At 38.2% G+C, this 14931-nt stretch overlaps 1 protein-coding gene across 1 annotated transcript in view; it reads left to right on the top strand.

Moving 5' to 3' along the window:
• The window catches only part of MYZAP (myocardial zonula adherens protein), a 115291-nt gene that overhangs the window by 83508 nt on the left and 16852 nt on the right, over positions 1–14931 (top strand). Inside the window, exon 12 of the mRNA XM_069596394.1 lies at positions 11682–11782. Within this exon, the coding sequence (XP_069452495.1) occupies positions 11682–11782 (101 nt within the window). The remainder of the gene's footprint in view (positions 1–11681; positions 11783–14931) is intronic.

Genomic DNA, 14931 nt, shown 5'->3' with positions numbered 1-14931 from the left:
TTGTATAGTTATGTGCTCTTTCATGTCTAGTTAGCTTCTTTCACTCAGTGTAATGATTTGAGATATATTCATCTTATATGCATTCTTTTTTTGTGGCAGGATATCTTTTATTAAGATACCACAGTTTATTTCTCCATTCCTTATTGATACACATTTGGGTTGTTTCCAGTTTGGGGCTATTGTGAATAAAGCTGCTGGGAACATTACTGTACAAATCAATATGTGAACTTAGGGTTTATTCTTTTTTTAAAGTAATTAATTTATTTTAAATGAAGCAAAGATGAATATTTTTAATGATAAAAGGTACAATTCACAAAAAAGATAGACATCATAAACTATTAGACACCTTAACAACAAAGAAACAGACACATAAAGCAAAAATCAGAAGAAATATACAGGAAAAGAAAAAATATCTAATCATAGACATACTAACATTTTCCCGAGAATATTTTATCAAGTACAGAAAAAATAAGAACGGGGCATCTTGAATGATGTCATTAATGATTTAAATATAACAGATTTCTATTTAATTTATATTAATCATATCCTACATAAACATATTTAAAAATTTATATCTCATATGTTATTAGATATCCATAGGACATTTAGAAAAACTGGCAAAAGGATAAACATTACTAAATTTCAAAAAGTTTACAAAATTTCTTTTTTGTGTGTGTGATTCAGTTATACATATACACATATGTTATTTTTGAAATTATTTTCCACTATAGGTTATTATAAGATATCAATTATAGTTCCCTGTGCTATACAGTAAGCCTTTGTTGCTTGTTGCATATCTATTTTTTAGCAATTAGAAATTTAGCATTCTATTCACACTAAGTCAAATAAGTGGAATCTAAATGTCATAAATTTTTTAGTTAGGAAAAATTTCATAAGTTTTCTAAAATATAGATTATATGTATGTATACAAAAGCTTTTCTACTACACTTGATAAAGGCTTGAGAAAGAACATAAAAAAAAAAGATGGAGAAATTGGGAATCATAAACTAAATGAAATGGGAGCACTGAATATGAAATAGAAAAAGTGAAACAAACTAGATAAAAGTAAAAGATCCTCATATACTCCAGTTATTTTTAAACATGGCTACTCATTAGAAACATATCTGGAGAGCTGGCAAAAACAGCAATACCTGGGCATTGGTATTTTTCAGAAAATTCCAAAATAATTCTCATATGCATATGGATTTTTTAAGTGATTACAGGTTTTTCTATTAGATGGTAGTTTTGGTGATACAGAATTCTATAATTTTTCTGCTGACCAATCATAATACAATGGTATTGAGTAATAGTTACATAACCTGGTGGCTCAGAGGTTAAAGCGTCTGCCTCCAATGCGGGAGACCCGGGTTTGATCCCTAGGTCGGGAAGATCCCCTGGAGAAGGAAATGGCAACCCACTCCAGTATTCTTGTCTGGAGAATCCCATGGACGGAGGAGCCTGGTAGGCTACAGTCCACAGGGTCGCAAAGAGTCGGACATGACTGAGCGACTTCGCTTTCTTTCACAATAGTGAAAGATGTTTATCAGTTTTCACAATCAATAACAAGACAAAAAATAAAAGATAATTACAATTGCAAGCCATAATGGGAACATGATTAACCTAACAATATAAAATAATTACATACAGTTTGGGGGGGTCAAGCAGAGTGATGTGGTAAGTGAAAGTGCATCCATGCACACGTTTTCGTCCGCTCAGCCAGTCTATGTCTTTTGGTTGTTGTATTTAAATGTAAATGGTTACATTTATGGTAATTATCCATATGTATAACCCTATTGCCATTTTCTTAATTGCTTTGGGTTTATTTTCTGTAGGTAGGGCTTTTCTGTTCTCTTGTTTTAGGCCTAGAGAAGTTCCTTTAGCTTATGTTGTAAAGCTGGTTTGGTGGTGCTGAATTCTCTTTAATTTTCTCTTATCTGGAAAGCTTTTGATTTCTCCATCAAATCTGAAGGACAGTCTTGTTGGGTGGGATATTCTTGGTTGTAGCTTCTTCCCTTTCATCACTTTAAATATGTCATGCCATTCCCTTCTGGCTTGTAGAGTTTCTGTTGAGAAATCAGCTGATAGCCTGATGGGAGCTCCTTTCCATGTTATTTGTCATTTTTGCCTTGTTGCTTTTAATATTGTATCTCTGTCTTGAATTTTGTCAGTTTGATTACTGTGTGTCTCAGTGTGTTCCTCTTTGCGTTTATCCTGCCTGGGACTCTGTGCTTCCTGGACTTGGTTGATTATTTCCTTTCCCATGTTTGGGAAGTTTTCAGATATTATCTCTTCAAATATTTTCTCAGGTCCTTTTTCTCTCTCTTTTCCTTCTGGGTCCCCTGTAATGCTAATGTTCATGTCCCAGAGGTCTCTTAGGCTGTTTTCATTTCTTTTCCTTCTTTTTTCTATATCCTGTTCTGTGGCAGTGATTTCCACCATTCTGTCCTCTATCATTTATCCTCTGTCATTTATCCATGCTTCTGCCTCAGTCATCCTGCTGTGGATTCCTTCTAGTATATTAGTGATCTCTGTTTGTTTGTTCTTTAATTCTTCTAGGTCTTTGGTAAGCATTTCTTGCATTACCTCAATTTTTGCCTCCATTCTTTTTCTGAGATCCTGAATCAACTTCACTCATCATTATTCTGAATTCTTTTTCTGAAAGGTTGCCTATCTCTGCTTCATTTAGTTGCTTTTCTGGAGTTTTATCTTGTCCCTTCATCTGGGATATAACTTTCTGCTTTTTCATGCTGATTAACTTTCTGTAATGTGGTTTTATTTTAGTTGCTGTGGGATTATGGTTCTTTTTGCTTCTTCTGTCTACCCTCTCTGATGGAGGAGGCTAAGAGGCTTTTGTAAGCTTCCTGAAGGGAAGGACTGGTGGTGGGAAAAACTAGGTCTTTCTCAGTAAAGCTTTAATCCAATTATCTGCTGAAGGATGGGGTTGTGCTCCCTTGCTGGTAATTTTTTGGCCTAAGGAAACCCAGCCCTCGGGTCTATGGGCAATATGGTCAGGTTGGTGGTGGCCTCCAAGAAGGTTTACCCCAAAGGTGACCTCCCCAGACAGCTGCTGCCAGTCCCATGCACCTCCCCCCGCCCCTGTCCCTCTGGGGAGCCCCTGCTGACCTACACCTCCACAGGAGACCCTCCAACACTACCAGGTGGTTTTGGTTCAGTTTCCTGTCGAGTCACTTCTCCTTTCCTCTGAGTCTTGGTGCACACAAGGTTTTATTTCATCAGAGACCCTGGAGTCTCTGGTCCCCCAGTCCTGTGGGAATTTTGTAATCAAATCCTGCTGGCCTTCAAAGTCAGATTCCCTGGGGATTCCCAGTCCCTTTGCTGGGTCCCCAGGCTGGGAAGCCTGACATGGGGTTCCAAACCTTCACAACAGTGGGAGAACTTCTTTGGTGTTCTTGTTCTCCAGTTTGTGGGTCACCCACCCAGAGGGTATGGGATTTGATTTTATCATAATTGTGCCCCTCCTACCATCTAGTTGTGGCTTCTTCTTTGTCTTTGGATGTGGGGTATCTTTTTTTGGTAGGTTTCAAGCATCTTTCTGTTGATGATTGTTCAACAGCTAGTTGTGATTCTGGTGCTCTTGCAGGAGATGGGCACAAATTCTTTTACTCTGCCATCTTGAACCTGAAGCCCGGGTTTATTCTTGTTGAATAAATTCCTAGTAATGGGGTGGCTGGGATGTATGGTAGATAAAGGTCTAACTTTTAAAGAAACTATCTGTTTATCAAAGGAGTTTACTTTCCCACCAGAAGGTGGAATGTTCCAGTTTCTCTGCATCCTCACCCTTAATACTGTCAGTCTTTTTAATGTAGCCATTCTGGAAGGTATGTGGTGGTATCTCATTATGGTGGTGTTTCCATGGTCACCAGTGATGCTGAGCATGTTTTAAGTGCTTATTAGCCATTTGTATATATTATTTTTTGAAGTGCTTTCTTTGGCCTATTATTTTATTGAGTTTTACTTTTCTTTTTTATTGTGTTAAGGGTCCTTTATGCATTCTGGATACCAGTTCTTTGTCAGATATATGTATTGTGAACATTTTCTCCCATTTCATGACCTGCTTTTTCATTTTCTTAATGATACCTTTTGGTATCCATTTTTATTTTTGGTAAAGTTCAATTTATCAATTTGTTATGGTTTCTGCTTTTTTAGTTCCTAAGAAATCTTTGCCTATTACAAGGTCACAGAGATTTTCTCCAATGATTTCCTCTAAAAATGATAGGTGTTTTGCTTTTAGTTTTAAGATCCATTTGGACTTAATTTTTGTATTTTATGTGAAGTAAGGATTGATAGTTTTTTTCACCATAGATATCCTATTATTTCTTATTAATGCCTCTTTATTCTGATATTGATCATTTGTCCCCTTCCACCCTTCTTTGATCAATCTAGGTAGAGTGTTATTAATTTTGCTGTTTTCTTTTTAAATTAAAATAGCTTTTGGCTTTGTGGATAGAGAATATTATGTTTTCTGTTTTACTGAGGCCTTTTGCTCTGATATTCATTATTCTCTTCCTTCTAATTATTTTGGTGTTACTTTGCTCTTCTTTTTCTAGCTTCTTGAGGTAGACCTTAGGCCAGTGATTTTAGACCTTTCTTCTTTTCTAATATATGTTTTTAAATCTATGAATGTCCCTTCCCAGCCCTGCTTAACTTGCAACCTACAAGCTTTAATAAGATGTATTTTCATTATCATCCGGTTCAAAATATTTTCTAATTTCCTTTGAGATTCTTCTTTGACTTATCAGTTATTTAGAAGTGTGTTGTTCAGCTTCCAAATATTTGTGGTGTTCTTAGATATCTTATCGTTTTGTATTTCTAATTTAATTGTTATGGTCCTAGATCACGCTTTGTATGGTTTTCATTCTTTTAAATTTAGTTTGACTTGTTTTATGGCTCAGCATATGGTTTCTCTTGGTTGACTATTATAAAAAAATTCATATTCTTCTGTTTTTGTGTGTGTTCTATAAATATCAATTAGATTTAGGTTGTTGATAATATTGTCTGGATTATTTATGATTTTCCTGGTTTTTGTGTAACTGTTCTCTTAGTTGCTCAGAGGGGGTTTAAAGTCCCTTGCTATGATTTCAGACTGTCTATTTAATTTTGTTTTTTACTTCATATATTTTAAAGCTCTCTTATTAGGTACATACACAATTTTGACTATTGTGTTTTGGCATGAATTGATCTCTTTATTATGAAATACCTTTGTTCATACTTTTTGTCTTAAAGTCTCTTTTATCTGGTATTATAATTTCTGCACTCTTAAGTTTATGGTTTGCATGGTATATTTTTTCCCATCCACTTATTTTTAACTGATCTGTGTTATTTAAAGTACATCTCCTGTAGACAATATATAGTTAGGTTTTGTTTCTTTATACATTCTGATGTTCTTATACTGAAGTGTACAGTCCATCAACATTTAATTTTTATTGATATGGTTGGATTTAGTTCTGCCATTGCTTGTTTTCTGTTTAGTCCCTCTGGCTTATTTGCTGGTTTCGTTCCCTTCTCTTGCCTTTTTTTGGACTATTCCAAAGTTTTTTAGAATTCCATTTTAATTCATCCATTCATCAATCGGCATTGTGTCTTTAATATTTGAGTGGTTCCTCTAGGTACTATAATATACATCATTAAGTGTTCACAGTCTACTTAGAGGTAATATTGTACCACTTAATATAAAATATAGAAATCTTGCAGGGTCCATTAACCCTTCCCTCTGCTGCCTGAGTTACCTGAGTTATCTATATATAACTATAAACCCACAGTATATTGCTAGAAGTTTTAAGTTGTATGTATTTTGGAGAAATTAAGAGAAAATAATTGTCTTTTATATTTACTCATATAGTATTTATTTCTGATATTCTTCACTCATTCCTGAAAAATCTGAGTTTCTGATACCTCTCTTCAGGGTGAAGAATTTTTATTTAGCATTTTGTATAGTACAGACCAGATGGGGACACATTCACTTAGTTTTTCTAAAATATTTTCAAAAATAAGGCCTGTAGTTCACCTTCATTATGGAAATATATAGAGAGCTCTAGGTTGACAGTTTCCTTCGTTAGTATTCAGTCTCACCTGGCTTTCATGTTTTTGATGAGCAACCTTTGGTAATTCAGATTACTGTTTCCCTATATGTAACAGGATGACTTTCAAGATTTTTCTTTGTGTTTTTCACTAGTTTGACTGTAATATGCCAAGGTAGGTTTCTCTTTGAATTGGTTGTCTGAGTTTGATGAGATTCTTGAATTGGTTATATTCAAGAATATATAGTGAATCAATATATAATCAATATATTGGTTATATATATAATCAATATATATCAATATATATTGATTATATATTCAATAATATATAATCAATTTATTGGTTATATTCAATTCTTGAATTTATATAAATTTATGTCTCTTGCCAAATATGGGAAAATTTCAGCCATTCTTTGTTTTCCCCAAGAACCTGGAGATGTACTACCACCCACCCCACTGCCCCAACATTAGTTCTTTGAATATTTTTTCTGCTCCAGTTTCTTCTTTACTTCTGTGATTCAAGTGTCCCTATGTTAGGCTTTTAAAAATTGTCTCACATTCCATGAAGTTTCATTTATTATTTTCAACACTATCTTATCTTGATTGAATGACTTCTATTAATGTCTGACTCCTTCCTTTGGCATATCCGTTTTTTTCTTAGGGCAATCTAGTGATTGATCTAATTTCAGGCATTGTATTTTTCTGTTCAAAAGTTACCATTTGTTTTCTATTTATATTTTCTATTTTTTTCCCCCCTCCTTCATCAGTGATGTGCAGGAAAATAGACTTGTAATTGCTTTAGAAGGTAAAGAATCTGGTTAGACCCAACTGCATCCTGCCTTGCTATGGTGTGTGATGGGTTAGATCTCAGTTCAGTTCTTTAAGCCTTGGCTTCATACTGCTTTCACTTTGCTCCACATGTACATGGTTCAGGGGTCTGCTGAAGACTGGAACTGAGTTTATACACAAAATATAGAATTTCAGTCTTTTCTGACCCTTCCATTTTGGCTTCCCTCTCACTCTTGGTAACGCTTCTATCCCGTAGACTCCTAGTTTGTTTTTTATTTTCCTACCAGACAGATGATCTTTCTACCGAATTTTTACTGTGTTTGTGCTGCCTCCACTATGACTATTCTGCTCTTGGGCAAAGCTGCAAACAGAAACAAAAGAATCACAGAGAACCCAGCCAATGCTTGTCATCTGCTTCCAGTTTTACCTCCTGTCTAAAACTTACGTGTCCTTCAGTCTCTGCAGACCTCAGTTGTTGTTTGTCTTCTGTCCAAGGTTGATAGCTATTCTTTGCACGAGTCTCTATTTTTTAAATTAAATTATTTATTTAAATTGTATGATAATTTCTTTACAATATTGAGATGGTTTTTGTCATACATCAACATGAATCGGCCAGAGGTATACATGTGTCCCCCCATCCTGAACCCTCTCCCTCCCCACCCCATCCCTCTGGGTTGTCCCAGAGCACTGGCTTTGGGTGCTCTGCTTCATGCATCAAACTTGGACTGGTCATCTATTTTACACGTGGTAATATATATGTTTCAATGCTATTCTCTCAAATCATCTCACCCTCGTCTTCTCCCACAGAGTCCAAAAGTCTGTTCTTTACGTCTGTGTCTCTTCTGCTGCCCTGCATGTAGGATAGTCATTACCGTCTTTCTAAAGTCCATGCTGCTAAATCACTCCAGTCGTGTCCGACTCTGTGCGACCCCATAGACGGCAGCCTGCCAGGCTCCCCTGTCCCTGGGATTCTCCAGGCAAAAACACTGGGGTGGGTTGCCATTTCCTTCTCCAGTGCATAAAGTGAAAAGTGAAGGTGAAGTCGCTCAGTCATATCCGACTCTTAGCGACCCCATGGACTGCAGCCTACCAGGCTCCTCCATCCATGGGATTTTCCAGGCAAGAGTACTGGAGTGGGGTGCCATTGCCTTCTCCATTCTAAAGTCCATATCTATGTGTTAATATACAGTATTTGTGTTTCTCTTTCTGACTTACTTCACTCTGTATAATAGGCTCCAGGTTCATCCACCTCATTAGAACTGACTCAAATGCATTCCTTTCTATAGCTTAGTAATATTCCATTATGTATATGTACTACAACTTCCTTATCCATTCAACTGCTGATGGACATCTAGGTTGCTTCCGTGTCCTGGCTATTGTAAATAGTGCTGCAGTGAGCACTGGGGTATACCAGTGCTCTTTCAATTCTGGTTTCCTTGGGGTATATGCACAGCAGTGGGATTGCTGGGTCATATGGCAGTTCTATTCCATTTTTTAAAAGAATCTCTACACTGTTCTCCATAGTGGCTGTACCAGTTTGCACTCCCACCAACAGTGTAAGAGGGTTCCCTTTTCTCCACACCTTCTCCAGCATTTATTGTTTGTACACTTTTTGATGACGGCCATTCTGACCAGTGTGAGATGATTCCTCATTGTGGTTTTGACTTGCATTTCTCTAATAATGAGTAATGATGAGCTTCTTTTCATGTGTTTATTAGCCATCTATTTGTCTTCTTTGGAGAAAGGTCTGTTTAGTTCTTTTGCCCACTTTTTGATTGGGTTATTTTCCTGGTATTGAGCTGTATGAGCTGCTTGTATATTTTGGAGATTAATTCTTTGTCAGTTGTTTTATTTGCTATTATTTTCTCCCATTCTGAAGGCTATCTTTTCACCTTACTTGTAGATTCTTTCGTGGTGCAAAAGCATTTAATTAGGTCCCATTTGTTTATTTTCATTTTTATTTCCATTACTCTGGGAAGTGGGTCATAGAGGATCTTGCTGTAATTTATGTCAGAGAGTGTTCTGCCTATGTTTTCTTCTAAGGGTTTTATAGTTTCTGGTTTTACATTTAGATCTTTAATTCATTTTGAGTTTATTTTTGTGTATGGTGTTAGAGAGTGTTCTAGTTTCATTCTTTTACACGTGGTTGACCAGTTTTCCCAGCACCACTTGTTGAAGAGACTGTCTTTTTCTCCATTGTATATTTTTGAGGAGGCTCTATTTAACTGCTTACTTCTATATACTAGAAGTGTGGCTCTCACTCTACCTAGAAAATTGCAGTGACCTCCTTGACTGATCTTCCTTCCTTATAGTTTTATTTCCTCCCAATACAGTTTTCACTTGGAGCCCAAGTGTTTGAAGTAAAATTTGAGTTTGGTCTCATGGGCCTGGGTGTAGAGGCTTGGTAGTGGCATACACAGCCCTTCATAACCAACTCCTGCATACCTGTATACTACAGTCAGGGGCCTGTTCTCAACCTAGTATTCTTCCATAATTCTGGATTACTCATTCCTTTTATTTCCCTTACTCTCTGTCCCTTGCATAACTCCAGAAAATCTTCACAGACAATCCAGTCCTCCATTTTGAGTTAGACATCCCCTCTGAAGTGCCCCCATGATATTTTCTGGGTCCCCCTGGCATGAGACTTAGGAGTTTGTTCTGTTATTTTCTGCTTAGATGTCTGTACCCCCAAAAGACTGAACTCCTCAAAGGTTACAAATTATGCCCTATTTCTTTAGCTGCCAACTTCCTCCCCTCACTTGATTTTATATACTACCTGATTCCCAGCAGATACTCAGGTTGTTGTTGTTTTTTTAACTAATAGTATTACATTTTTAAAAGTTAAAGATTTTCATATCCGTGCTTCAGTGAATAGCTGATTCAGGGTTTGAACCCAGGTCTCCTGCACTGCAGGCAGATTCTTTACCATCTGAGCCACCAGGGAAGCTTGATTTGTACAAGAGTTCCTTTGAAATAGAACAAAAGACTTAGGACTGTAAGTCCACTACTCACTGTATACCAATTGGGGTACATTTGCTAACCTTGCCTTTTTGCCCCTAACTATAGGTACTCAGCTCAGCATTTTACAGAATCCTCATGATTACAGTCTACACTGAGAAAGAATGAAACGGTGGGACTGTTGATTGTTAATGGGCAGGCCTCTCTTTCTGTATGAGTGGGAGAGTTCAGATATTGTTGGTGAAGCAGAGTGTGTGTGTGTGTGTGTGTGTGTGTGTGTGTGTGTGTGTGTGTAAATGGTGCTAACCCCTGGCAGTTAGCCAACACCATTCTCCCAGAGCACCAGGTGACAGATGCCGAGCTCACAGATCAGTCATGGCTTGTCAGCAGCTAGGGAACCTGGAGTGCCTTCTCTTCCTTTACACCGTTTCCCATTATCAGAAGGGATTCCTAGACCTTTACATCCTGCAGAACCGGAGTCTGCACCAGAGCTGCTGCTTTGCACCTTGTTATCACCCATCCAGAGCAAGAGCTCTTTCAGAACAAATGAGCTTCTGTTTCCAAATAACTTTTCAACTTTCATGTGTTGTTGAGGGTCTTAGAATACAGTGCCTTAGCTTCAGCATCAGCTTAGAAAAGACAAATGCTTATTTTTTTCTGATTATGCAAATAAAACACTCATTCCTTGGTGACTCAGTTGGTAAAGAATCTGCCTGCAATGCAGGAGATCTGGGTTTGATCCCTGGGTCAGGAAGATCCCCTGGAGAAAGGCATGGTAACCCACTCCAGTATTCTTGCCTGGAGAAGAATCCCATGGACAGAGGAACCGCAAGTTACAGTCCATAGCGTCACAAAAAGTTGGACATGACTGAGCGACTAACACACTTTCAAAGGCATTTATACATTTATTCAATACATATTTATCTTACATATACTACATACTGTGTTTTGAGGAATACAGTCAGGAGCATAGTTATGGTTATTGCCTCATGAAAATTTAGTCTAGCATTACAGAAAATACATAGAACTTTAAAAGAGAAATAAAAAAATCTTTATACACAGAGATAACCGCTGTCTGAATTTTTTAAAAGGTGTATCTTCCTGTCCTTTGGGTTTTAGGCAGCAGCACTTCATCTGTTTTCATTTCAATATCCTCAACTCTTTTGCTCCTTTGTCCTTCATTTCCCCCACGGGGCAAATTTCCAATTCCTGAGCATCTAATCATCAACCTATGTAATGTTTGGCTCTGGCCTGGAAAAAAAACACTATTTCAGAATGCTAATTTTAATCCCAAGGAGCTTGTTCTACTTTATATGTTTGAGATTCTGAATTTTCCACACCTACAAAATACTAATTATTAAGTTACAGAGGTATTTCCCTCTAAATTAAGTTAATAGACTTAAACTCATTTTATAGTTTAATGAGGGAGTTTTAAAACATGAGCTGTACCTTATTTATAATTACAAAAAATGTGATAAATATCTAAAGGTCATCAGTAAGAGACTAGTTAAATAATGTAGATCCATACAATGGAATGCTATGAACCCATTAAAATAGTTTGTTGACATAAAAAGAAAACTAATACACATGGAAAGAGTCACAACACATTGTTGAGTGGGCGAAAAGCAGCAAATAATGGTACAGAGTAGGATATTCTGTTTTGTTTCCATTCAGGTAAAATTGGATACATACGTATGTCCATGCACATAAAGCTATTTATAAGAATTCAGTCAATGTATTCCTTCAATTCCTACTGTAGAAGAGGCACTTAAAAATACTCTGTGATAGATGTCTGTGTCTAGGGGAAAATCCAGAAAATACATACAGATTGTATCATATGTATTTGTGGGGGAACGCATTTGCTTTACTAACAGCCCTTTCCCCCCTCATCTCTAGAATAATGAACTACAGAGCAGGTTGGACTATTTAATAGAAACCCAGTCCAAGACTGGAGTGGAAACCAGAGAGGCTGGAGTGGGCTGTGATCTTCTACCCAGGTATTTAAGAATTTCCTATTGTTCCAACTCAAATTCCCCTTTGACCCAAGAAAATACTTTCAGTGTGCTGTTATTCCCAGAATTGCATTCTTTCTATCAAAAGTATTTCTGCAAAGAGAAGTGGTGGCTGCTGAGGGGTCTGGCTGGACTCTGTGGAGTGGGGAGGCTGTGCGGAGGCCTGGGGCATGCATGGCCCAGGGGAGACCTGGGGAGGCCACTGCAGAGAGAAGATGAGCCCCATAGCAAGTGTGTGCATTTGGTCCTTTGTCTATTCGTTTATCTGTCCATTCGGCACACATCTGTTGAGCACCTCTCCTGTGCCAGACAGTGAAGATAAGGAGAGGAATTAGACTGGGTTCCTGCCGCAGAGTGCAGGCTGCAAGGGAAATCAGATGTACAGGCAGACATTCTCAGCAGTGTGAGAGGGCCCTGTGAGGTGCTTTAGTAAGAGTAGGGAGACTCTAAGCCCTGCTGCTCCCTAGTACTGTAACAGTGTTGTCATGCACTAGACCAGATTCACAAATACATCAACAGGAACTATAACCTGGTTTGTTCAGCTGCATTTCTGAGCTAGAGGACAGAGCCATGTGTTGTTAAGCTGCTCACAAGCCCAGTACCTGGGTCTCTCCCTAGTCAGGTTAGCACCTGTGACCCAGCAACCCACCCCGTGTCTCTAGGTGCTCAAAACTGTGCTTGGCTCCAAGAGGACAGAAAACAAGTGCATACCAAGGGCACTGATGGTACATGGCTTGTGACTTGGGTAACCAGAGTCACAAAGTGCCGTACCCTTGTGCAGGAAGGTGTATTCTTGTATGGTTAGGGGCATGTGTGTGTGTGTGGTGGTAGACATGAGTAGGTCAGGAAAATGGAGACTCCTGGCTTAAATGGTTACATCCATGGGAAACAGGAATGAGCTGATCGCCAAGCTGGGCTGTAGAACACCCAGCTCTCGTCCTCGGGGTTAGGAGCTGCGGGACATGTTTAGGCTAGACTCTGTTAGCTGGGGCCTCCGTTTCCTGACCTGGTAAGTCAGCGAGTTGGCCAGGTGACTTCTCAGCTCTAACCAGTTCTCACACTGTAGAACAATGTCTCGTATCCCTGTTTATTCATTACTGATGTTGTCTTTTTTGTTCATTAAAATGAGATACTTGCCATTCTCAAAATACTTACCAAAAGCAGGATTAAGCTCTTTTATTTTTTTGAGATGTCTCATTTACGTTGCTTGCTTTTTGGTTAAAAACAAGGCAATATTTTTCATTCTGATACCATTAACATAAAATGTTTAAAAAAGAAGGAAAAAGAATGTATAAATAGACTCCAGGTCTCATCAATGCAGGGGATAAAGTGCTTGATAAAAATAGGACCCAAAAGAATGATTGATCATACCCAGGGACAACTGTTAAAATATAAATAGGTTGGCTATTTTCCTTTTTTTTTTAAAATTTTTCAAGAACCAAGTGGCTTAGTCCCCTCTAATTGCCCACATAATAAATCTTATTTGGTTGAGACGGGTACAAAACTATGTCTGAAACCAATAAATTGTTTGTTTTCTAATTCCCACATTTTGGCCTAAAACAGGGTTTTCAATTTGTATGCTGAGGGATAGCCTGAAGCAAACTTTTATGGCTAAGTTATGAAACCACAAAGCGGTGTTCATAATGGAAGTGCTGACAGACCCTTAACTTATGGCTGCGCTGAACTTGGAAGCCACTTCAGTATCTAAAAGCAGCTTTTCCATAAATGTAACATTTGGTTTCCCCCAGGATCCATCTTAGCACTTTAACTACCTGGGGCAATCAGCAGAGGAAATGAAAACTACGTATCCCCATTTCCGAAAAGGCAGGGTAATCTTTCATTCTTTCTCTCACAAGTATTTATGAAGTGCCTACTATGTGACAGGCGCCGTGAACGTCTGGGGGGCGAGGAGCATGGCCTCTTGAGGGGTGAGGTGGGGCCGTGGTTTCCCACCTGTGCTTTTTGGAACTGTGCACTCTGTGCTCAGGCTCCAGGAGGGGGTTCGGGGTGGGGGCAACGAGGTAAGCAAGGAGCTGGCCTGTGGGGACCGTCCCCCTTCACAGAAAAAACACCCAACCTGAGAAACTCAGTTTTTAGTGTGTTTTATATGTTAGATTCCAAGTAAGATTTTGCTTGAATAAAGAGCTCTGTGGTCATAATCAAATGGGAACCCCCGCCCCAGATCTAATCTCCCTGTTTTATAGACACCAAAACTGAGGCCCAGAGAGATACAGGGATTTCCTAGAAGCCACAGAGCCAGGATTTGAGCCATACTTCTGGAGTCCTGGTGTGGTACATCTATAGTTTTAAAATGCTCAGTAGAGATTGCTAAATTGTGTTACATATGTTCTAAAAGAATCCCTGGTTCTCACTTAAGACTTCAAACTGGCATCTAACTAATAAAAGATTCCATGGTGTTTTCAAGAATATTTTAAAAAACAGGCTCCCCAAATCTCTTAGATCCATAAAAAGTAATGAATTAAGCCTGTTACGCAGGTGAGTTTTGTTCTTCCTTCTGGGTCTTCTGCCGTACCCTCCAGCTGGGAAGGTTTAGGCTGTGGGGGTGCCTGCCCAGCCAGCTGAGCACAGCCCTGTGCCAGTCACTCAGTCTCCTTTAATCCTCTGTGATTTCCTCCTTACAATGGAAATGATGATGACAATATCAAATCATATTGGACTGTTATGAGAATTAAATGAAAACATGTATGTAAAGAATTCAGCATGGTAACTGAAGAACTTAATACATAGCTAGTATTCCTATTATCTAAATCAAACCTTGATTTTACATATAAGACATGGTATCAAGTATTTTTTTAACATTTTATTGGAGTATAGTTGATTTACAATGTTGTGTAAGTTTCCAGTGTACAGCAAAGTGATTCAGTTATACATGTATTCATTCTTTGCTCATATAGGTTATCATAGGATATTGAATGGAGTTCCCTGTGCTATAGTAGGTTTGTGTTGGTTATCTGCTTTATACATAGTAATGTACACGTGTTCATCCCAAGCTCCTGGTTTATCCTTCTCCCCAGTGTTTCCCCTCTGGTAACTGTGAGTTGTTTTTGATATAAGTCTGCTGCTGTTCTGTAAATAAGTTTGCGTCTTAGTTGCTCAGTTGTGTTTGACTCTTT

The sequence above is a fragment of the Ovis canadensis genome, chromosome 7, assembly GCF_042477335.2.
Source record: "Ovis canadensis isolate MfBH-ARS-UI-01 breed Bighorn chromosome 7, ARS-UI_OviCan_v2, whole genome shotgun sequence".
NCBI classification, from domain to species: domain Eukaryota; kingdom Metazoa; phylum Chordata; class Mammalia; order Artiodactyla; family Bovidae; genus Ovis; species Ovis canadensis.
Note: the sequence above shows the minus strand (reverse complement) of the source record. Positions and strands in the feature narration are given on the sequence as shown.